Source organism: Ovis canadensis, chromosome 4 (genome assembly GCF_042477335.2).
Source record: "Ovis canadensis isolate MfBH-ARS-UI-01 breed Bighorn chromosome 4, ARS-UI_OviCan_v2, whole genome shotgun sequence".
Taxonomy (NCBI): domain Eukaryota; kingdom Metazoa; phylum Chordata; class Mammalia; order Artiodactyla; family Bovidae; genus Ovis; species Ovis canadensis.
In genome coordinates, this window is record NC_091248.1 from 104,137,387 (window position 1) to 104,163,342 (window position 25,956).

At 35.4% G+C, this 25,956-nt stretch overlaps 1 protein-coding gene across 13 annotated transcripts in view; it reads right to left on the reverse strand.

The window, feature by feature from the left end:
- Positions 1–20,476, reverse strand: part of POT1 (protection of telomeres 1) — a 96,108-nt gene extending 75,632 nt beyond the window's left edge. The window contains exons 1-5 of one of the 13 annotated variants that reach the window (XM_069588303.1): positions 20,101–20,203; positions 19,154–19,283; positions 16,670–16,742; positions 11,345–11,436; positions 5,072–5,237 (exon numbers count right to left, since the gene is read on the reverse strand). In XM_069588303.1, coding sequence (XP_069444404.1) covers positions 5,072–5,074 — 3 coding nt within the window. In that variant the 5' untranslated portion in view covers positions 5,075–5,237; positions 11,345–11,436; positions 16,670–16,742; positions 19,154–19,283; positions 20,101–20,203. Of the gene's footprint in view, positions 1–5,071; positions 5,238–11,344; positions 11,437–16,669; positions 16,743–19,153; positions 19,430–20,100 lie in introns of all 13 variants that reach the window. The other 12 variants (XM_069588308.1, XM_069588304.1, XM_069588305.1 and 9 more) reach the window with 12 other exon arrangements.
- Positions 20,477–25,956: the final 5,480 nt, after the last annotated feature.

The window sequence follows — 25,956 nt, forward strand, 5'->3', positions numbered from 1 at the left end:
TTGCTGATTTTTTATTTACAAGAGTATAGTGTCAATTCCCAGGATTCTCTATTTAGATTCATTAACTGGGCCACGAGCACCTTGAAGACAAAGTGGTGTCTTATTCTGCTTTGTATTTAGAGGGCTTGGCACAAAGTAGGCCCTCCGTAAACTATCCATGAATCAAAGGAAGGATCATAAATTGTCTTTCTAAAGTCTCTGGCTCTATCTAGATATTTTAGCTGCGCAAATTTCTCCATCTTATTTTCTTCAGGTGAGACTGCAAACATAATTGTGTCTGCACTGCTAATGCTATAGTTAAATGGGAGAAAATTTTCCTTCCCACCGAAGATTTTCCATTATCCTGTTTTAGGGAGCTCTAAAGACTCCTTCAGGAAAAAATTACTTTTATAACTAAAAAATATGAAATTTTTTCCAATATACCTTAGAACAGTATACTCTGATTTAAATGAAAACAATATTTTTGCCAAAGATGTGAAGTTATTTAATCAAACTAACACAAGAAAATAAACATAAGTAGGGAAGTCACTGGTTTGTCAGTTCTATATTCTTCAAAATACAAATAATAACCCATCTCATATTATTTTCTATTTTACTTTAAAATGTCTTAAACATAAACCTATATACTAAATGAAAATGTTAGGGGTAGAGATGCATTTTTCTATTTTTCTGTGTAAACTAAACTTTTAAATAAAAAATATTTTTTTTATCATGGCAAAAATAAAGAGACAAATTATTAAAAGCAGGACATAAGTATTCATAATAAAACTTTTTCCAAATGTATTCTATTTTAACATTAGCAACACAACTCAAAAAAGTTACAACTTTTCCTGTAACATATAATCAACAAAATGGAAATAACCAAAAATAATCTAAGAGAGGAAAAATAACATGTCTAATTTATTATACTTTTTTAAAAATTTTACTTTTAATTTTCATTGCAGTATAATTGATTTACAATGTGTTAGTTTCGGGTGTACAGCCCTCTTTTTGGACTATTTTGCCTTGTATCACATTACAGAGTGCTGAGCGCTATACAGAGTGCTGTGCTATACAGTAGGTCCTCACAGTTATCTATTTTACATACAGTAGTGTGTATATCGGAGAAGGCGATGGCACCCCACTCCAGTACTCTTGCCTGGGAAATCCCAGGGACAGAGGAGGCTGGTAGGCTGCAGTCCATGGGGTCACGAAGAGTTGGACATGACTGAGCGACTTCACTTTCACTTTTCACTTTCATGCATTGGAGAAGGCAATGGCAACCCACTCCAGTGTTCTTGCCTGGAGAATCCCAGGGACGGGGAGCCTGGTGAGCTGCCGTCTATGGGGTCACACAGAGTTGGACACGACTGACGTGACTTACCAGCAATGTGTATATGTCCATCCCAATCTCCCAATGTATCCCTCTCCCATTTATATATTTATATATATATATATATAATAAACGTGTATGTCGTGTGTTCAGTCGCTTTAGTCGTGTCAGACTCTTTACAACCCATGGACTGTAACACACCAATCTCCTCTGTCCATGGGATTCTCCAGGCAAGAATACTGGAGCGGGTTGCCATTCCCTCTTTCAGGAGATCCTCCCGGGATCAAACCCACGTCTCCTGAATTTGCAGACAGATTCTTTATTGCTGAGCCACCCGGGAAGCCCTATAAACATTAATTTATGTTTAATTTACACATATAAATTGCACTGAAGGGGCTTGGTGATCTCATCCCAACTGAATTTGCCTGTTTTATCTCCAGATACTGCCATTCAATACTACATAAATCATATTCTCTTAAATATCTAGTGCTTTTCTACATACATTTTTGGAATATTCTGAGCCCCCACTAATAATAAATAGCATTTTTCTCTTCTGCACGTATCTATCTATCTATCTTTGAAAATCTAGGCTGTAAATGTTTCTTCCCTGTGAGGTTTATCTTGGATTGTACCCCAAAGAAGGAAGAAGGAAAAATAATTCTTTCTTCTAAACTCTCCTATACATCATTTAAATATTTTTTATATTCTGGGTTATTTATAAACTTTCTTAATATTTTTACTGCCCTTAAAACTCTGTCAGATCCTTGGGACGAAGAATGTCTTATCAATATGGCTATCTCATACAAGTGACTGGTGGAAGCTGCTGTTCATAACCAGTGGTCAATAAATATGTGCTGAATAAATTAATCAGCACTGGTAAAAACAGAAATATTGAACTTCACAAAGAGAAAAATAAGTGGCCTAGGATTCATATTTAATGATTTATTAATCATAATGGCTCTCAAATTAATTCAAATACACAGAGGATAAGAAAGATTAATATACAATAGGCTGTTTTAGTATGTATAAACATTCATTAGACTAAGTTGGAAATGAGATTTAATATACATTGTTCTAAGCTTCTGAGAAGAGCATACTGAAGCCATTCAAACAAGAATGGGAAATACAGAGTTTAGTAGTGAGACTACAGTATTCTGATATATCAGAGTGGGCACCTATCCCAGTCTACTGAAAACAGAAATAGGAAATCAGCCTGAGAAGCATAACCCTGCTACTAAGAACGATAAGGTTTTAATCTCTATCTTTGCATCAATGTTATAAAAGTGAAAACACATGAAATGAAATCTTTGAACTAACTCAGAATACTCAGGAATCACAAAGGGGTCATTTCCCTTTTGTTACAGTGCCTTGGACTGAGTCCTCGTCATGAAACAATTTTTAGTTTAGCCAAAAGGAATATTTCTACCACAAATCAGTCTCCGAGGTAATGAAATCAGGACACATCTTTTTAACATAAGTGTTCTTTAAAAGTGAAAAATTAAAAAGAAAAAACAAAATCAGGCAACTTACTTGCATATAAACAAAAGTGGTTTTTACATGCTAATATTTCCTAATGATGAACACAATCAGTGGTGCAATAGGAAGCAAATCAATAGATATCAAAAATGTAGATCACAAAACTAGTGTATTAATTTGCTAATTTTAATGGATAATACATTAAAATTTCTCATGACTGAGCAGGAAAAGGGCAGAGAAAATATGAAGCAACTGATAATAGGAAAAGAAAAATTTATCTGACTTTACCAAGCAGTGAAGTAATTTTTACTATACAGAACTTGCAAATATTGTTAGGTTATTACACCTTAAAACACTGCTAAAGAGTGAAAGGGTACAGGGAAAAGTCAGGCACCTGATGTCACTGATAGTACAGTGACTGACAGAAAATATTTCTCTAACATAAGAAATGTATTTCATGGGTATTACCAGCATCTATTGGATCGTGAAACACCAAGGACATAACTGGAAGTAATACATGCAATATTAGCAAGAAAACCAAAATCTTTAAGTGGTCTCAAATCATTTTATGATCTGATACCCCCACCACAGTCCAACAGCCATATTTTGTGTGACTCACTATGGAATTCTGCCTTCGCATAATTCCTTAGCATTCTAGGATCCTCATGCAGGAATGATCTATTCTCCTAGTACCCCTGTGCTCATTCTGTCTGCTATTTTTCTTATTCTGCTACTCAATCTTCTCAGTACATATCTACTGCTAAGTCGCTTCAGTCATGTCCGACTCTGTGTGACCCCATACACGGCAGCCTACCAGGCTCCGCCGTCCCTGGGATTCTCCAGGCAAGAACACTGGAGTGGGTTGCCATTTCCTTCTCCAATGCATGAAAGTGAAAAGTGAAAGTGAAGTTGCTCAGTAAGTGTCCAACTCTTCGTGACCCCATGGACTGCAGCCTACCAGGCTCCTCTGTCCACGGGATTTTTCCAGACAAAAATACTTATTTATTTATAAACAAATAATATAAATATTTATTTATAATTAAATAAAATTAATTATTTTATCACATCTGGATAAAATAATTAATTACACAATAGTTGTTTAATTCCACTTTTCTCCACTGAAAATTACTACATGATGGCAAGGTTCATAACTATCTTAATCAGTAAGATTTTTCAGACATCAAGCATAGAAGACAAAAAATATTCAACAAATCTTCAGACAACTAGGTGAACACTGAAACATATGAATATACCCATGAAACATACACATATTACATTAAAAAAAACCTTCATTAAATCTTAACATAAACTATACAACTACCACAAAACTTACTTCATAGAAACCTGGCATTTTAGAATTGTAAAGGACCTGAGAAACCATCTAATCAAGTATATCTTCACTTTTCAGATAAGAAAATAAGGGCCAGAGAGGATAAATGAGCAGTCTGTGGTCACATACAGCTAACTATTGTAGAACAAGACAAGAATCCAGATCTCTGACTTCCAGGTACTACTCTACCTGCCCTTTCAAAACTAAATCCTACAGGGGTGGGAAAAATATATATTAACAAACGTCTATAATTTTGTCAGTTTTGTGGTAAGATCTTCGAAAAAAAATTGGAAAAAGTTGTATTTTATATCTACATATTAATGTTAAAACTTTCTTTGAAAGTGAAAAGTGAAAGTGAAGTAGTTCAGTCATGTCCGACTCTTTGCGACCCCTGTGGACTGTAGCCTACCAGGCTCCTCCGTCCATGGGATTCTCCAGGCAAGGATACTGGAGTGGGTTGCCATTTCCTTCTCAGGGATCTTCCCGACCCCGACTCAGGGATCAAACCCGGGTCTCCCGTATTGCAAGCAGACACTTTACAGTCTGAGCCACCAGGGAAGCCCAAACTTTCTTTATACAAAAGCTAAAACTGAAAAAAAATGCCTCAGATGAGTGGAGTTTCAGTCAGAGCATTTGTACACTTGCAAAATGTACCATTAATCTAGCAAAGATGTTTTAGGACTGCTGTACTTAAACACAGAGCTAACCTTTAGAAAACAAGTGACCAAGAACGGTATAAGAACTGAAGTATAAAGTTCATCCTTTTATGCAAAAAGTTTTACCTTTGATTTGCTACAGTCTTTACCCTAGACACTAAAAATTCTAAAATAAATAGCCTAATTAGATCTCTCGGATGACTAGCATTTATGATTTTAAATGCTGAAAGAATTTAAACTAAATTGTGACCTCAGCCTTCTCACCATTATATTTTAAAAGGAGAAACTTTGACTTACCATTATCAATATCCTGTTACCAGACAAGTATTAATTAGTTGTATGCTGCTGCTGCTGGGTCACTTCAGTCGTGTCCAACTCTGTGCGACCCCATAGACGGCAGCCCACCAGGATGCCCCGTCCCTGGGATTCTCCAGGCAAGAACGCTGGAGTGGGTTGCCATTTCCTTCTCCAATGCATGAAAGTGAAAAGTGAAAGTGAAGTCGCTCAGTCGTGTCGACCCTCAGCAACCCCATAGACTGCAGCCTTCCAGGCTTCTCCATCCATGGGATTTTCCAGATAAGAGTTACTGAAGTGGGGTGCCATTGCCTTCTCCGAATTAGTTGTATAGTTCTATCCTATTTTAATGAATACCTACTTAAAATATATTTCAATAGCAGAAAACACCTTTCTTATCAGTTAGGAAAAATACTAATATCTAATATATCACACATGTTTTATAGAATGTGTACATGCCAATTCATTTTATTATAAACTTTTTATATTGCTTTTCAAATAAGAATAAATACAAGAATTTTAAGGATAAAGATAAAAATGTATTTAAAATATAAGCAAATAGATCCCTAATATTCAATACTGTGTATTTATTTTTAAAACACTTCTCTGAGATGCCCAAGATATGTTGTGAAATAAAGCAATTTACAAAACATGGATAGTATGATGTCACTGGATAACGCACATATGAGTTTACATATACATATATATACATATGTAAGTATACATATATACATACACATACATATGTAAGTATACATATATACATACATATATAACCCTGGAAGGATACCAAAAAAATGGCACAACAGTGATATTATCTAATAATGGAAGTAAGTGATGGGAGTGAAACTTTCCCTGTTAAACACCTACTAAGTATTCTCACTTTCATTCCCCTCTCTCCCTCCCTCTCATCATTTCTGAAGAATATCTTTCTTAAAATAAGACATGATTTGGAGTCTTATGAAACACTGAATTCTTAGTAATTCAGAATTGTCATCATAAATATTAATTATTTAAACAAAGCTGAAATAAAGTCATGCCTTTAAGGGTAAGAATAATAATAAGGAATAACAGTAATAACAGGCCTCTACTGGAGCCACTCATAGCAGTGCCTCATTAAAATAGCTATACAGAGATACTGATTTTTACCCTACCTAAACAACCTCAAGCAGATTTGATTGTGTGTATGATACATTAGCTTTATAAACTTTTATTTCCTAGTTCACTTTCCTGATAAGGCTGATAGGTAGTATTTTTTTTTTTTTAGTATATTTGCCTCCAGAACTTCACAGTGCCATACCAACTATGTTAAAATTATATCACAATCAAAAACATTTAAATTGCATCAAAAATTACTCTGGTTACTATTGTGAGAGAAACAGCCTAATGAACTATCCTAGGAGTTTTAGAACATGAACTGCATGGCAACTATTTGCTTTCCTCAAGTTTTAAAGTAAGATTTTAAGATACACCACTGACTTAATAACAGCTGTTCACTGAGGAAAAAATAAATGACTACATTCTTTTCTTTGTCCCAATTAAAAATTAAGGGAAAAAATTGATTTACCACCTCTTCACAGAAACTTAGCAAAATAATCCTAGAAGAGAACATAGGCAAAACATTCTCTGACATAAATAGTAGAAATGTTTTCTCACATCAGTCTCCAAACTACAAACACAAAACACATATACAACTAATTCTATGTCAAGTCAACAAGCGCCTTATTAGTTCTCGTCTTTACAGTTTCTGAATTACTGTTAAGCTCTCACTGATTCCTCTACCTTAAATCTTTTCCTGGTAGAAGAAAATAAATTGAAAAATAATCCAGGAGATAATCAGGGAAACTGGAACAGACTTGATATTATATATATATATATATATATATATAAATTATTGTAGGCATAATGATGAAATTGTGCTTATGCATGTATACAAATACATAGGAAAAGAGAAATATACATAGATGTGTGTGTGTCTGTGTGTGTGTATACATGACTGTGCCGATGATGTCATGATTTATAAAAGCTGATGTTAACACTTCAGTAGTATAATTATATTGTGTATGTATTCATTTGTGTATATGCATAAACACATACATACATATACATATATACATAATTTTAGGATGCTTTCTCTTCTATATGCTGAAATTTTTAGGGTTTAAATTATAGTAACTCCTGCTATTTGCCTCAAAATAATCTGTGGCAGTAAAATGAGTAGATGAAATGGATTAAATAAGAGCCTAAATATTGATTACTGCTGAAGTTAGATATTCAGAATATGGACAGTCATTATTCAATTCTTACCACTTATACATATGTGTGAAATTTTTCATAATAAAAATTTTAAAGACTAACAGATAAAATGTTCCAGTAAAAACTCTGTGCCTACTGTTTGATGTTTTTCCCCAAATCCTCCAGGCAGATTCATCCTCAGTTTATTGAGATTGCTACTCCAGTTCTATTCTAGCCACCACCATTAAATGATTTCCAATAGACTAGCAATAGTGGACACCATAAGGTCAAGCACTGTGTCTTATTCATTTCGGTTTCTTTAGAGCCTAGCACAAAGTCAAGCAAAATGTCAGCCCTTAATAAATGTTTACTGAACCTAAATGAATGTAAATGAAAAAAGAGACAGAGTACAGACAATCTCATCTGACTTTGTCGTTTTACAGAAACCATTGTTTTTCCCCGTATCATTTACTTGTTAGTAACAACCATAAATCAACCACATATCTAATATTTCTGTAGCACCATTTTAGAAGTACTTTCTAATACTAAACAATTTATCTGGAGACATCAATGACTCAATAATTTTTATAGCTATATGCTTCAATATTAGTTAATTGCCAAAACTGGTTCTGCAAATATCCAGGGGATCACTAATTAACATCAAAGATGTCATATGATTCCTATTAAAAAATAATTTTAAATCATTTTCATACACATGCAGAAAAAAATCTGTATTATACACCAGAGAGTGGTTAATTTCTGTAGATGTGCTGTCCAATACAGTAAAAACTGACCATATGTGGCTATTTAATTAAAATGATACAAAGTTTAAAATTCAGTTCCTCAAGCCATATTTTAAGTGCTCACTGGCCAAGTAAGAGGAGTAGCTACCATATTGACAAGACAGATCTAGAACATTTCCAGCACATGGTTCTACTGGATGGTAGAACTGTTTTTGGTGTGTCTATCTTGTACCCTACAACATTTCTAAATTCATATATTAGCCCTCTCAGCATTTTTTTTTTCTGTTTGGATTTTTAAAGATTTTATATATATTGGATCAGGTCATCTGAGAAGACTTGTTCAGTTGCTCAGTCATTTCTGACTCTGCGACCCCACAGACTGCAGCACACCAGACTTCCCTATTCTTCATTTTCTCCCTGAGTTTGCTCAAACTCATGTTCATTGAGTTAAGGATGCCATCCAACCATCTTATCTTCTATCACCCTCTTCTCTTGCCCTCAATCTTTCCCAGCATCAGGGTCTTTTCCAATTACTTGGCTCTTCACATCAGGTAGCTTAAGTACTTCAGCATCAACCCTTGCAATGAATATTCAGAGTTGATTTCCTATAGGATTGATTGGTGTGATCTCCTTGCTGTTCAAAGAACTCTCAAGAGTCTTCTCCAGCACCACAGTTTTAAAGCATCAATTCTTCAGTGCTCAGCCTTCTTTATGGTCCAACTCTCACATCCACACATGACTACTGAAAAACCATAGCTTCGATTATATGGACCTTTGTCAGCAAAGTGATGTCTGTTTTTTAGTATGCTGTCTAGGTTTGTCATAGCTTTTCTTCCAAGGAGCAAGCATCTTTTTAAATTTCATCACTGCAGTCAGTATCTGCAGTAATTTTCAAGCCCAAGAAAATAAAGTCCCGTTTCCACTGCTTCCCATCTATTTGCCATGAAATGATGGGACCAGATGTCATGGTCTTCACTTTTCGAATATTTAGTTTTAATCCAGCTTTTTCTCTCTCCTCTTTCACCTCCATTAAAATGTTCTTTAGTTCCTCTTCACTTTCTGTCGTTAGAGTGGTGTCATCTGCATACCTGAGGTTACTGATATTTCTCATGGTAATCTTGATTCCAGCTTGTGCTTCATCCAGCCTGGCATTTCACATGATGTAACAGAAGTTAAATAAGCAGGGTGACAATATACAGCCTTGACATACTCCTTTCCCAATTTGGAACCGGTTTGTTGTTCCACGTCTGGTTCTAACTATTGATTCTTGACCTGCATAAAGATTTCTCAGGAGGCAGGTGAAGTGATCTGGTTATCTCCTCTCTTTAAGAATTTTCCAGTTTGTTCTGATCCACACAATCAAAGGCTTTAGCACAATGAAGCAGATGTTCTTCTGGAATACCCTTGCTTTTTCTATGATCCAATGGATGTTGGCAATTTGATCTCGAGTTCCTCAGCCTTTTCTAAATGCAGCTTGAACATCGGAAAGTTCTTCAATCATGTACTTACTGTTAAAGCGTAGCTTGAAGGATTTTGAGCATTACTTTGATAGCATGTGAAATGAGTGCAATTGTGCAGTAGTTTGAACATTCATGGGCATTGCCCCTTTTTGGGACTGGAATGAAAACTGATCTAGTCTTCTGGTTTCTATTGTTTTCCTCTATTTCTTTGCATTGTTCACTTAAGAAGGCTTTCTTATTTCTCCTGGCTATTCTTTGGAACTCTGCATTCAGATAGGTATATCTTTCCTTTTCTCCTTTTCCTTTTAATTCTCTTTTCTCAGCTATTTGTAAGGCCTGTTCAGACAACCATTTTGCCTTTTTTGCATTTCTTTTTCTTGGAAATGGTTTTGGTCACCACCTCCTGTACAATGTTACGAACCTCTGTCCATATTTCTTCAGGCACTCTGTCAGGTCTAATCCCTTGAATATATTTGTCACTTTCACTGTTTAATCATAAGGGATTTGATTTAGGCCATACTTGAATGGCCTACTTTCTTCAATTTAAGTCTGAATTTTGCAATAAGGAGTTCATGATCTGAGCCACAGTCAGCTCCCAGTCTTGCTTTCGCTGACTGTACAGAGCTTCTCCATCTTTGGCTGCAAAGAATATAATCAATCTAATTTTGGTATTAACCATCTGGTGATGTCCACATGTAGAGTCGTCTCTCGTGTGTTGGAAGAGGGTGTTTGCTATGACCAGTGCATTCTCTTGGCCAAACTCTTGTTAGTCTTTGCCTCGCTTTATTTGTACTCCAAAGCCAAACTTGCCTGTTATTTCAGGTATGTCTTTACTTCCTACTCTGAGAAGAGAGATAATTTTACTTCTTCTTTTATAAATTAGATGTCTTTTCTTTTCTGCTTATTTGATTGCTCTGGCTAGAAGTTCTAGTACAAGGCTGAAGAGCAGTGGTGAAAGCAAGCATCCTTTTCATGTTCCTGCCTTACAAGGAAAGCTTTCAGTCTTTCACTATTGAGTATGATGTTAGTTAGAGATTTTTCATAATTGACTTTTATTATGTTACGATGTTCCCTTCAATTTTTCTGAGTGTTCTGACTACAAAAGTATGTAGAATTTTTCAAATACCTTTTCTGCGTCAATTAAGATAATAATTTGTGTTTTTTATCCCTTTGTTCTATTATTAATGTGATGTATTTTGTTGTTGTTCAGTAGCTAAATTTGTCCAATTCTGAGACCCCACGTACTATGGCACTCAGGCTTTTCTATCCTCCACTATGTCCTGGAGTTTGCCCAAATTCATATCCATCTAGTCAGTGATGCTATTACAATGTAATACAATGTAGTATAATGATTTTCTTACATTGAACCAAACATAATTTCTGGGATAAATCCCTTTGGTCATGGTGTTTACTCTCCTTTTAATATACTGCTGGGTTTGGTTTGGTATCATCTTGCTGGGGATTTTAGCAGGCATTTATTTTATAATAACTACAGAAAATATTATAGACATACTCATATAGACTTATAGCTCATATTATTTTTTAGTTAGTAAGGATTATTTTTAAGTAAGAGAAAATGTACCTATCTTTAAGACAGTCTATTGAATATTGAAAATTAAACTTAAGTGAGAGGAAAAATTGTCCCTTTTTCTGTCAATGATAAGTTTCACTAATCTCTTTCGAGTGTTCAATTTTAAGGATGTTGCTTTTTAAAACAGTATAATTTTTCATACATCTGCAAATCTATAATGAATTTCTAAAAAATGGCTTGTAGGATACATATAGCATGATCAATAATTCTATTTCTAAAGAGATAAAGTAATATAAAAGTATTTTACCCCTTCATAGAAAACTTTAGCACAGTCCTTTGCTAAGTTTCCAAAAAATAATATATTGATCTTGCTGATGTCTGAATTCGAATTATCTTGTTCTGTAGAGAAACACACACAGAAAAACACTTCAGATACAGAAGTTTAATAGACACAAAAAAATTGCTGACAACGAAATTCTGAAACCTATAGTTACTTCAAAATAAAATTATGAAGAAGAGCAATTAAAATGTTTATAATTCACTTTTAGTTTACTCTATCACCTTAAGAATTGCAAAAATAATGTACAGAATGCTACTAGGCATTAAAACCAAAATTATAACAGTTTCAACTATAATATGTTTTACAAATTTCTGTAAATACCACATTAATATCACATAATGATCACTTTCAATTTATTTTCCTATGGTTACCATCAAACCAAAAGAACTGAATAAGATACTGAATAAGAACTAAATAAAAATAATTCAATTTTTGTACTGTACAACATCATTCTCCAAATACTTTATTTTTACTGAATTTCTGGTAATATATAATTATTAGAACTTTAAGTTTTAATCTAGACAAATGAGCTCTCTGCAGCACTCATACATTGAAGAGTAAAAGAGCAGTGTGTGTGTAAAAACTGAGCTTTTTGTGATTTTGACAATAAGAATTATTTGGAAAAGAAGAAACAGATATGCTATGAGGAATCTCATTTGGAAATTCTAGGCTTTGGGGAAGACTCTCCATAATCTTTGTTCTCCAGAGGTCACCTCCTAGAACCACTGAAGCAAGGCCAAATGCTAAGATTCAATTACTGTAACATCTGAGAGAAGTCTCGTTAATACCAGCTTTCAAACATTCAATTACTCCAATGGCTCTCATATCAGACTTTCATGTATCTATGAAGTACATGAAACATCTTTCCAAAACTTACAAAACTTGTAACTTATAACTCTTGAATCTGCTACTTTATCACCAGCAATGAAAATACTATCACACATCTGCCTATTGCCTCCTTTCACTTACTTCTGTCATCTAATTCTTCAAAATAAGTAAACACATAAATTGAAACACTAATGTTCTCAAAAACAAAAATACAATGGTTTCTAATCAAGATATAACTTACTTCCTTAATAGAGTAAAGGCCCTGTCAGATGTCTATTTCTGGCCATGACAGAGTAATGGGAACTGGATTTGTTCTGTCCTTAAAGAAACTAGAAAACTAACAAAAACAACAACTATATATATATATACACACACACAACTATTATATATATATACACAACTATTGTATATATTGTGTATATATATACATACAATATATATTGTATATTATACAACTATTATATATATACAACTATATATATACACAACTATATATATACAACTATTTTTATATATATACAAAACTATTTATATATATATAAAATTATATATATATACAATTGTATATATATACACAACTATATATACAACTATATATACACATATACAACTATTGTGTATATATATATAAAACTATTATATATATGTACAACTATATATATATATACAACTATTTTTATATATATATACACAAAACAACTATATATATACAACAACTATATATATATACAACTATATATATATACACACACACACACAACAGCTATTTATATATATACACACAACATCCGCTGGATCATGGAAAAAGCAAGAGAGTGCCAGAAAAACATCTATTTCTGCTTGATTGACTATGCCAAGGCCTTTGACTGTGTGGATCACAATAAACTGTGGAAAATTCTGAAAGAGATGGGAATACCAGACCACCTAACCTGCCTCTTGAGAAATCTGTATGCAGGTCAGGAAGCAACAGTTAGAACTGGACACGGAACAATAGACTGGTTCCAAATAGGAAAAGGAGTACGTCAAGGCTGTATATCGTCACCCTGCTCATTTAACTTATATGCAGAGTACATCATGAGAAATGCTGGACTGGAAGAAACACAAGCTGGAATCAAGATTGCTGGGAGAAATATCAATAACCTCAGATATGCAGATGACACCATCCTTATGGCAGAAAGTGAAGAGGAGCTAAAAAGCCTCTTAATGAAAGTGAAAGAGGAGAGTGAAAAAGTTGGCTTGAAGCTCAACATTCAGAAAACGAAGATCATGGCATCTGGTCCCATCACTTCATGGGAAATAGACGGGGAAACAGTGGAAACAGTGTCAGACTTTATTTTTTGGGCTCCAAAATCACTGCAGATGGTGACTGCAGCCATGAAATTAAAAGACGCTTACTCCTTGGAAGAAAAGTTATGACCAACCTAGACAGCATAGAAAAGCAGAGACATTGCTTTGCTGACTAAGGTCCATCTAGTCAAGGGTATGGTTTTTCCTGTGGTCATGTATGGATGTGAGAGTTGGACTGTGAAGAAGGCTGAGCGCTGAAGAAGTGATGTGTCTGAACTGTGGTGTTGGAGAAGACTCTTGAGGGTCCCTTGGACTGCAAGGAGATCCAACCAGTCCATTCTGAAGGAGATCAACCCTGGAATTTCTTTGGAAGGAATGATGCTAAAGCTGAAGCTCCAGTACTTTGGCCACCTCATGAGAAGAGTTGACTCATTGGGAAAGACTCTGATGCTGGGAGAGATTGGGAGCAGGAGGAGAAGGTGACGAACCAGGATGAGATGGCTGGATGGCATCACAGACTCAATGGACGTGGGTCTGGGTGAACTCTGGGAGATGGTGATGGACAGGGAGGCCTGGCATGCTGAGATTCATGGGGTCGCAAAGAGTCGGACACGACTGAGCGACTGAACTGAACTGAACTGATTATATATATATATACATACACACAACTATTGTATGTACTATATTGTATATACATACACATCCTATATAAATTGTATATACTGTATACTATACAACTATTATATATATACTACTATTGTATATACTATATTGTATATATATATACATACTATATATAGTGTGTATATATATATAACTATCGTAATATATAACTATTATATATATACACAACTGTATATATAAATATATATACAACTATTTATATATATATATAAACAACAGTTTGCAGACACTGGACAACAGGAAGTGCAGGAAACTATTTTCTTTGAGAAGGAAAGCAAAGCCAGAGCCCTGTTTATTTCCTGGAGGTTCTAGGCAACAGAAAATGGAGGTAAAATCCAAAGAAAGCCCAGCAACCTCACTGAATTCAGAAGAGTTCAGATTTGAGGACAGCAAAGTGGACAGAATTTGTGCAACATGTTGTTGAAAGGAAGACAGCAGCATAGACAAGTGCTCTGGAGATGAGTGCCTTTGGGTCTTTGGCTGAGTACTGATCTCCAAAAGCACAGGAGGAAAGACTCCCAGGAAGGAATTAGAACCACTTGAAAGAAAGAGGCAGAATAATTCTGAGACTCACACAGTGCTGTGAACTGTTCTGGCTCCAGAGTGGAATCCTCATACACAAAGCACGTGGTACACTTGTCAGAAGGGCACCTCCTTGGTTATCAGGACAAATTAGTCCCGACATACAGGCTGCTCTAGACCCACCCTAACAAAGTTAATCAAATGGATTCCAAGAGAATTTATAGTATTCCAAAATGAAGACATATAATATTTAAAGAATTACAAATAAATCCAATGTTTGATAATATAAAATTCTGAATGTCCAGCATTCAGTTAAAAAAACTACCAACGATGACTACATAAGAACTGGGGCAGGGAGGATACATGGTCGGGGGGTGAGGGGATCAATAGAAAATAACTCAGAAATAACAGTGATAATAGCATTGACATAGAAGATTTTGAAACCGTTATTAAAATTGCATGTTCAAGAAAGTAGAAGACAATAGGTGAGGAGAACTGAGAGACATAAAAAAACTAAATAGGAACTTAAAGAGTTGAAAACCACAATATTAGAAGCTAACAATACAATGACTGAAGTTAACAGCAAAGAAATGTTAACAGAAAAGAAATGTTAACTGAAAATAGGAAAACAGAAAAATCAACATCAATTAAAACAAAAGCTGACTTTCAAAATCAATAAAATAAATCTCCAGCCAGAATGATCAGGAAAAAAGTAAGACAGAGAAGACAGAAGTCATGAATTATCAAATCAATGGAATACAACATCATTACAGATCCTACCAACAATAAAAGCATGTAAAAAGTATTTTATGAATGACTTTACACCAACATACTGACAACCAAGATGATCTGGATAAATTCCTTTAGAAACACAATCTACCAATGCTGACTCAAGAAAGAAAGAGATAATTTCAATAGCCCTATATCAATTAAAGGGGCTGAATTTATAATTAAATCTTCCTAATGAAAAAATCTCCATATAAAAGTGGCTTCACCAGTGAATTCTATAAACAATTAAGGAGGAAATAAACAATTCCAGGTAAAGTCTTCCAGAAAATAGGAAAGGAGGGACCATAAACAACTCTTCACTAAGGACAGCATTACCCCAACATCAAAACCAATCAAAATCACTACAGGAAAAGACAGACTCCTACCATATTTTTCATAAATTTAAATGCAAAAATTCTTAACAAAACATTAGCAAATCAAACCTAGAAATATATAAAAGGATAATACATCAGGCACGCCACTACACTCTGCTCTATTTTTCTTCAAACCAAATTTCTGTCAATTATTACTTTGTACAATTATTTGCTGAATTTACTTATTCCCCTACAATGTAAACTCCATGAATGCAAGAACCTTGTTTTGGTCATTGTTATATTGCTAGCTACACTGCTGTACCTAGAACAGTGTCTGTTATGTATATGGTTTCCAATAGTTTTGGAAATATATTTCAAAGTTTATTTCCCATTCCCTGCTGTAGACCATTCTTCATTCATTCAACTAATTTCAGACTTCAGATGAGACTTACTTTGGTCTCCAAGTATTCTAAACTATTACCAAGATTATTTAAGGGTTACTAGGGAGAAAAATTACCTCATGTAACACCTAGGAAAGAAATATGCTGAAAATAGCATTATCTTACAATTTGCTATTTGGGTCACACTAATGAAACTAGAAAATAGGGAGATGAATTAGCCATTGTAATATCTGGGTAGGACATTAAAGGAATCTGAAGTAAAACAGAAGCCATGGGGGAGTGGAGAGTGGACAGACTTTGAAGAAAAAGATTTAGAGATTAATAACTTTTCATTCCATATATTTGATGCTAGAGTAAAAGAATAAATTTTCACTCCATAGATGTTCACACTAAAAATGATTTTGGGGGCTATATGTGCATGTATACATAAAGTTACCCATTTCTAGATTATAAGCCAAAAGTTAAGCAGAAATGGTCTTGTCATTTACCTTGCAGTCCAATCTTTAAAACAGCTCTTCTGTTTTCACCACAAATTAAAGAAGAGATAAGTGAGAGTTTTCCCTGAAGTGAAAGAAAAATAGTTATAGATAAATCCAAGAGACTATAATAACATATCTAAAATTAGAATAAATTTTTAAGGCTACTTTACTCATCATTACAAAATACTGGAAAGAATCCAAGTACTGCTACACTGGGGAATGTTATAAACAGACTGTAGTGGAATTCTAGCAATCAATAAAATGTAATACTATTGATAAACGTAACAACTTGCAGAATTGCAAGGAGTGAAAAGAAGCCACAATCAAAAGGCTACGTACTGATACATGTAACATATAACATTGTACATCAACTATACTTTAAAAGGAAAAAGCTACATACAGTTCAGTTCAGTTGCTCAATCATGTGTGACTCTACTCAGTCATGTGTGACTCTACATAAATGACTCAATTTACATGGCATTCTTGAAAGGCAAAAAGTACTGTATAACCTGAGGAAGCTGGTCAAAAGTGGCTGCCATGGATTGAAATTAAGGTAGCAGCTGACTATAAAATTTGGGGGGAGTGAAAGCCTGTTCTACAGCTTGATCATGGTTGCAGTTACATGTTTTTATACATCTGTCAAAACTCACAGACCTATATATAGTAAAAACCAGTGAATTTCATAGTAAAATGCATTTAATAAAATTCAAGAAACGTTGAGATACCTGCAGACATGTGCAGTTTAGAAAAAGGAATGTAAGAATTCAAACTGACAGTTCATTTATATCTAAACTTAATAACACCAATAAAAATGCTAGACTTTTAAAAATATTTCACTTAAATTCTTCTATATCAAACACACAAAATAGGAATGATGAAGTTAGGTACAGCCCAGTAATAATTAACATTAATGATCCATCAGAAAGAAAATTAATTTAATCGAATCATTGATAAACACAAGTATGCAAGAAGATGGGGAAACAGTGGCAGACTTAATTTTGGGGGGCTCCAAAATCACTGTAGACGGTGATTGCAGCCATGAAATTAAAAGACGCTTACTCCTTGGAAGAAAAATTACGACCAACTTAGATAGCATATTCAAAAGCAGAGACATTACTTTGCCAACAAAGGTCTGTCTAGTCAAGGCTATGGTTTTTCCAGTGGTCATGTATGGATGTGAGAGTTGGACTGTGAAGAAAGCTGAGCGCTGAAGAACAGCTGTTTTTGAACTGTGGTGTTGGAGAAGACTCTTGAGGGTCCCTTGGACTGCAAGGAGATCCAACCAGTCCATTCTGAAGGAGATCAGCCCTGGGATTTCTTTGGAAGGAATGATGCTAAAGCTGAAACTCCAATACTTTGGCCACCTCATGCGAAGAGTTGACTCATTGGGAAAGACTCTGATGCTGGGAGGGATTGGGGGCAGGAGGAGAAGGGGACGACAGAGGATGAGATGGCTGGATAGCATCACCAACTGGATGGACGTGAGTTTGGGTGAACTCCGGGAGTTGGCGATGGACAGGGAGGCCTGGCTTCATAGGGTTGCAAAGAGTCGGACATGACTGAGAGACTGAACAAACTGAACTGATGGAAGAAGCATCATCCTAATCAACCAAATGTGAAGTGAGTTTGCAAATACTAAAAAACGTTTGATTAGGAATTTAAATACAGTGAAGTAGAAAAGACCAGCTGTAATACATAGAACTTTATTTCATATGACAAAAAATATCAGGAAAATGGAAAACAAAAAAAAAAAAAGAAAGATAAACAAATGTCTACATGGAGAATATTGATTTTTCATATGACAGGAAATATCAGGAAAATGGAAAACAAAAAAAATGAAAGATAACAAATGTCTACGTGGAGAATATTGATTACCGGGTAAAACTGAAAAGTGACATCATTTCTCTTTTACTATATGACACATTTTGTCAGAAAGCTCTTTACCTGCTTCCTAACACTCTTAACTTTGACCCAAAATTAACTATACAACAACTAAAATTTTAAAATTCACTGCTGCTGCTGCTAAGTCGCTTCAGTCGTGTCCGACTCTGTGCGACCCCATAGATGGAAGCCCACCAGGCTTCCCCGTCCCACTAAATATGCATAAAAAATATTGGATATAACCCCCCCAAAATTTCAGGAACTTAAAAGACAAAATCAACAGAAATTCTACAATCTGAAATCCTCTGCGAAAACAAAACAGTACTGAAGAAAGACAAACAGTATCTGACAGACCAGAAGGACAATATCAAAGAACCCAACATGCCACCATACATGTAAGTGACATCCAGAAAAAGAGTAATAATATGCAAGAAAAAAAAAATCCAAGAAACATTAGTCAATAATGTCCCTAATTTGATAAAAACTGTTTATGCATCCAAGAAGTTCAGTTGCTCACATCTGGATAAGTTCAAATAAAAACCACACCAAGGCACTCGACAATCCAACTTCGGAAAACAAACGCTAACTATTCTGAGTTGTGTCAGTTCTTACCTGGATATATTTCTTGTCATAATCACAACCTGGCTGTAGGGATCTGATATCTACTTTGTGTAATTTATTTAGCAGATCAACTTCAGGCACTCCATTGACTTCTTTTATTAATTCAAGTGGCATATCAGATCTGCTTCATAGTGTGATGGAAAGCAAATTCGGTTAGGGAAGTTGATAACTTACTGCTGAAAACACAAAAACCAGTATTTTATCCAAAGTAGTAAATAATTTGCTTTAAGCGTCTTTGATTTGCTTTTCCTTTTTAGTTAGTCATCACTGTTGGGGGAGAAGAAGGACGGGTGAATTATTCTGTAATTTTATTACGATGATCAATACACACATTCTCCTAAGGCATTCAAAATTAACCATTTTCTATTAGTCTTGTATTTTAAGAACTACTTGTATAATTCAGCTTTAGAATCTGTGAAAAGGGCACTAACAACTGCCTTTACCACTGTGCTTTGAAAGGTACAAACTACTGAGGAAGGGAAAGGAGGCTGAAAAGTTTTGCGCTTGTTTTTAAATCCCTTTGGCAGTTGTAACGTTGTGTAGGTAAACTGTGCCCCAAAAGTTTATGACTTCAAAATATATCTGTTGCCTCCTCCCTCCAGCCCCTATGCAGTCGAAAGAAACTACTGAACAGCTGTTAACCTGAGCATTTTCAGATTCTTTTTTTCCCCCAAACTTATTGCCTGGGACACGCACTAGTATCGATATTTAATATTTAGTTTTAGTGTGTGCGCGCCAAGCTTCTCCAAGCCAGGCGACAGTCTTGAGGGCGGAGACGTGGATTAACTGAAGTCAGGTGCTCACAAAACGCTAAAATGCTCAACACAAGTAAGCTCACGAGAAAGACAAGTATGAACAGTTTCCCTGCAATAACTCCTCCAAATGTTGATCTAAACTAAACCAGGCTCTTCATAATACCGGTTCAGGTCCCGACTCACCTCGTAACGACTTCAAGATCTCCAAATTTAGCTTGGAAATTGACTGACCCGCTCTTTTAAAAGAGAAACTAGGAAGAGTTCGGACTGGCGCGCTGGTGACGTCACGCGCACGGCAGCAACCCAGTCCCACGCATGCGTACACGACCGCTAGGGCATAGAGCGGCTCGTTCTCGGGCCTTTGGAGGACGAACTGCGGCATGGTGTCTAGGCCTAAAATGCGCTGGAAGTTTCTCGGAATACCTAGAGAGGATCCAGCGCGTGGCGGGGAGGGTGGCGGCTGTACTACTCCCGCTCCCCGAATTCCCGCGGATCCACTTAGGGCGGCTCCCGCCGATTTCGAGCGGTCTCTCTGGCGGGTGGCAGAGGGAGGAGAGGCGGTGCTACACATTTCCTAAATCCAATAGCCAATGAAAAGCCTTTCGCAGACCTAGGCGGGTTTGGTAGATTTGGAAGCTCCTGGGGACCGGGCCCTTATTTTAGTTCCCAATTGTCTTCCCCTAAAGGAAAGAGCTCTAACGCAGTTTTTACAGTGAAATAAATCTAGCAATGAGGAATGCTACTTTTCAGATTTGATTAACCACTTCAATGATTTATAGGACTATGATTTTATGCTATAATTAATGAGCTGTTTAGTTGCTAAGTCTTGTCAGACTCTTGCGACCCCATGTGTAGCTGGCCAGGCTCCTGTCTGTCGGATTTCCCAGAAAAGAAAATTAGAGTGGGCTGCCGGTTTCCTTTGCCAGGGGAATCGTCCCCTCCTGGGGATCAAACCTGCCTCCCCTGCATTGGCATTTGAGTTCTTTACCACTGAACCACCGTAATTAGTGAGATGCTGTTAAATGTGAATCTTTTGCTTATTTTTGACTTATCCCTCCAGTCATTTAAGTGAAACCACCCAGTGCAAAACTAGAATGAAATATTCACATAAATATTTCCAATGCTATTTGGACTGAAACATCTGCTGTACGTATATATTTGCAGGAAGAAATAGCTAACATATTTGAAGAAAAAAAATTTTTTTCAGCAGGAATCACGTGTGTTAGTCCATCTTCCCTTTCTCTCCCATCCTTTTATTCATATACCACCAGTTGTGATAACAGTTTGAGCTCTGCAGCTGGTAGGAAAACTATCCAAGGGGTCAATTACACATCTTTTCTCAACCTGTTTTCAACTTTTCCTTCTTACTCACTGTGTTGATCTGAAACAAGTAAGACTACCAGATAATTCTCCAACAAGGATGTGTTTATTTGGGATCAGTAGCACGTGGCAACTCAAGGTTTGCAAAAATGAGGAAACATGCAAGGAAAGGACTGGAAAGGGAAGAAGAAAGCTGGTATAGAGGGGGAAAGAGAGGTGGCAGAATTTTAATAAGCAAAGAATTCATGGCTTTTCATTGAGTCTTCTTTTAACCTTATTTTATATTGGAGTATAGTCACTTAATAAACAATGTTGTGATTGGTTTCAGGTGAACAGTGAAGGGACTCAGCCATACATATATACCTATCAGTTCACCCCCAAACTCGTTTCCTGTAACATTGAGCAGAGTTCCATGTGCTATACAATAGGTCCTTGTTGGTTATCTGTTTGAAATATAGCAGTGTGTATGTCATCCCCAACTCTCTACCTATCCCTTCCCTCCATCCTCCTCCCTGCAACCACAAGTTCATTCTTTAAATCTGTGAGTCTCTGTTTTGTAAGTTCATTTGTATCAAATATCTTTGCCAGGAGAGGGAACTCTGTCTTCTTCCTGTTGAGGTCAACAGGGTGTGAGATCTCACTTTTCTAGTCTCCCAACTCTAGAGACTAACTGAATTTTTATCCAATATCTAACTGAATTAACAATCACCCAAATTATAGTGTTCTGGAAACATAAAGGTAATTACTATCTTTTTTAACTTATCCAAATGTGAACTTATTGGAAAGAAAAAAAAGTTTATAGAAGATATTTTCATAAGCTTCCTGTTTAACATAGGCCCAAAGCCTTGGTGGTCATCTTATAGGGTCCTTATAAATATATAGGACTGAGACAGGATTTACTATTGGGTTCTACAGGGAAGTACACAGGAGCAATTCATTTCTTTGGAAGTGAAACTATCCACTGATCTTATGACTATCGGTTCTCCAAGTTTACTAAAGCCCCAGATTTTAACACCATGATCATTACAAGGGAATTTTTTTTTTCAACTGCCGTATATAAACTTGGTAACACAGAATCTATATACATGTTCTTAGTTTTAAAAATACACAGCATCTGAACTATCTTTTTAGTTAATCCTGCAAGTTATCCTTTGCCCTAAAATGAGAAAAAAAACTTACTTTCAATTAAAAAAAAAAGGGGGAAAGTGCCAAATTGATCTTTTTGAAAGGGGAGTAAAACACTGTGGGGTTCAAACAGTATAGTTATCAATTCCCTATATACAAAAAATGAGAGAGATGATTAGTCCTTATTGATATATAGATATGTCCACCTATCACTCCCAGCAAATCTTAATACAAACATAATAGTTCATCTCCATAAACCCTAAGACAATTTACTCAACAATAAAGTTATATAAATCAGGTATATGTTGGAAAAGTTTAGAACACAAGGACTGTTTTGAAAGGTCAGTTTGACTGTGGAGAATAATATGTCATTGTATCTAATGGTAATTCCAATTGTATCCAATCCAACTCTATTTAATTGAGGTTTCTGCTTATTTTATTTTATTTTAATTTTTTTACATGCAATTGGCATTTAAACACCTTCTTCTACAGCCTAAGCTTACTACAGGCAAGGAGAATTGTTTGCTATTGTGACCAATGTGACCAATTGTGACCAATGTCTGGCACATTGTAGGTGCTGAATATTTGTTGAATGAACAAATGTTAAGAAAAAAAAAATTCTCTTTCCTCATCTCTGGCTTCCATCATTCCATTTCACCCTAATTTACTGTATTACATTGAAATTGTCATTCCAAGATAACTGAAGATTTCTTTGTTGCTAAGCCAAAAGGATACTTTTCAGTCTTTCTTACTCATATTTTTAAAAAGTATTTTCATCTTGCTACTGTAACTGCACAAGGCCTTATGGGGCCTCTCTGGGACAGGCCCTCCCCCTTCATGTCCTCCACTTGCCTCTTGTCTGTGAAAAAAACTTTAGCCAAATAATAAATTTAATCAGAGAAATGAGAAAATGCAGAAACAAAGGAAAACTGTCAAGCAAGACTAAATAATGATAGTTTAGCTATTAAACAAAGTCAAAGACAGTTTTTCTTAAGGGCTATATAAAACATTCTGCACCATATCTTTTGAACTGTTTTGCAGATACTAAAACCCCTGTCAGATGAGTTTGCCCACAAACGTGCTGACCACAAGCATGTAGACCCACAGACCATTTGGAACCAGAAGTTGATGATGTAGACTCCTGCTTATCTCATCACCAGCCAAACAAAAAGATGTCCATGAACTGAGCATATACCCTGAAACCTTCTCACGAGCATGTAGCTGTTTTTTCTCTTTCTCCTGTATAACCTCCAAGCAAACCATGGGGAGTAGGAACTCAGTTCTTTGGTCCATGAGTCAACCTTCTCTTTGGGATTGCCAGCTTCCTCAATAATGCTCTTTCTTTTTACCCCATATTGGCCTCTCAGTATCAGATTCTTGAGCCATGAGCAGCCAAATTTAACTTTGGTAACACTACCACATGTTCTTAGTTTTTCTTTTGCCCTCTCTCAACAGAAACTTTTAAAGTTTTCTTTTTTTCTTTCCTGTTAAAGTCTATGAATGTCCATATTCTACTATGGTGAAGATATCTAAGAAAGGTGTACAAAACTGCTTTTTTCGTTGTGATTGTTCTCAATTACTCTAGGACTCAAATGCTCACTACACATTCAAGCTTCTAATCTTGTTCTTCTTCATAACCTCCCAGTTACTGGCTGAGTTTGGGATAGGTCTGGTTCCAGATCCTACACTTTTCTTCCTCACATTAGCAATTAGTTTGTCCTACAAGTAAAAAAAAAACTTAATATGAAATACAGTATAATTTAAGATAATAAAAGGGGGGAAAAAGAGATTGAATCAACTAGATAGGGTAATGAACTCATATGAAGCCAAAACGATCCATTATTGTTTTTCTACCTTTACTGAAGCAATATAAAAAGCTACATTAAGACTAACAATCAATGTAACAGCTATTTCAAGTTATAATTTTTAAAGGTGCAAAAAAGGAAGTTTGGGTATAAAATCTACAATGTAAAAATGTTCAATTTTAAGAAAAGCTAAAATGAGATTCTCACTAATAAAAAATAAGTGCTAAAAGTAGAATTTTTTAACTAAGAAAAGCATGAATATAGGATTCAGTGCTCCCCTAGTGGCTCAGGTAAAGAATCCACCTGCCATTGTAAGAGATGCAGGAGATGTGAGTTTAATCCCTGGGTCTGGAAGATTCCCTGGAGTAGAAAATGACAACACACTCCAGTGTTCTTATTTGGAGAATCTCATGGACAGAGGAGCCTGCAAGGCTACAGTCCATGGCGTCGCAAAGAGTTGGACACAACTGAGCATAATGGATGGACACTGTTTTCCTAAGTAACTGACCAGAAGGAAAGAAATTAATCTACAAGATTCTGGTACTTCTTATCTCTCATAAGCATTTTTAAACTGCTCTTACCTATTTATTTTTTAATGTTGATATTTTGAGTTGAATTTTCTAGTCACTCAATACTCCAAATTTATTTCCTGTGCATTAATTGTGGGGTTGTTACCCATTCCTATTGCAATCAGCTATCTTCCTGCAAGCATTTAGTATCATGTTGCATCCCAAGCACTTGACAATATCATGTTCTACTTATTCCTTAATTTTCCTAACAGTAATAACTAAACTAGATTACATTGTTTAGAATTCATTTCTTTGCAGTCTAATAGCATTTGTGTCCATTCCTAATAAACATATCAGTAACTATAAAATCTTATTTCTAAAGCATCAACTTTTTATATTGTTATATAGTTTAAAAGATGTTTCCAACATAAATTTATAGCAACTTTATATTTCAAGCATAAATTTAAATAAAGAATGTAATCATAGGGTATATTATGAAAAGAATAAAGATATTTTTAAAACATAATATTGAATATCACAAATTGAGAAGAAATTAGAGTCTATTGAAGAGATTCCACCACAATTCCTGTATTTTAGTAGTATTTTTTAAAAATTACATATAACTTCCAGTTATCATCACATTAAGTTCAGTGAAAAGCTCTGTCTGAGAGGAATACTAAGGGACAAATCACACACTAAGGAAAAAGTGAATGACTGGAAAAAGAACATAACAGCCTGAACGTTTAGTAAACATTACAGGGATACAGATACATGAAGGAAGGGTGAGCAAACCAAGAAGGACCATGATCTTATCAGAAAGAAGAGTGAGACACTCTCCTTTTTGAACTAAGCCATTAGGCACCTAGGTAACTCATAGACTCTAACAGGTACAGGGTTGATTGAAACAGGCTGTCTCAACAGAGATAAATTTTAGTTAAGTTACACTAAAGATAAATACTGGGGAAAAAAATCTGCATTTACAATATCAACATAAGTTAATTCAGAATAAGATTCTGTGAGAAAACAGTTTATCAAGAAAAAAATATTTAAAAAAAGAAACCTCGAGGTGCCAATGTGTGAGATGAAACATGTTGCCTAAGAAAATGGTTCTTTGTTTCTCTGTAGAGGTGGAGAAGAGAGAGGAATTGAGAGGGAACTAGCAAAACGCCAGAGAGTATACATGAGTCCCTGAAGAGATGGCATTTTTTGATGCCTGTGTTGTCTTTCATTAACTCATTTAATAAAATTTCTAATTTGGTAAAGTTGTTGATCACATGAAA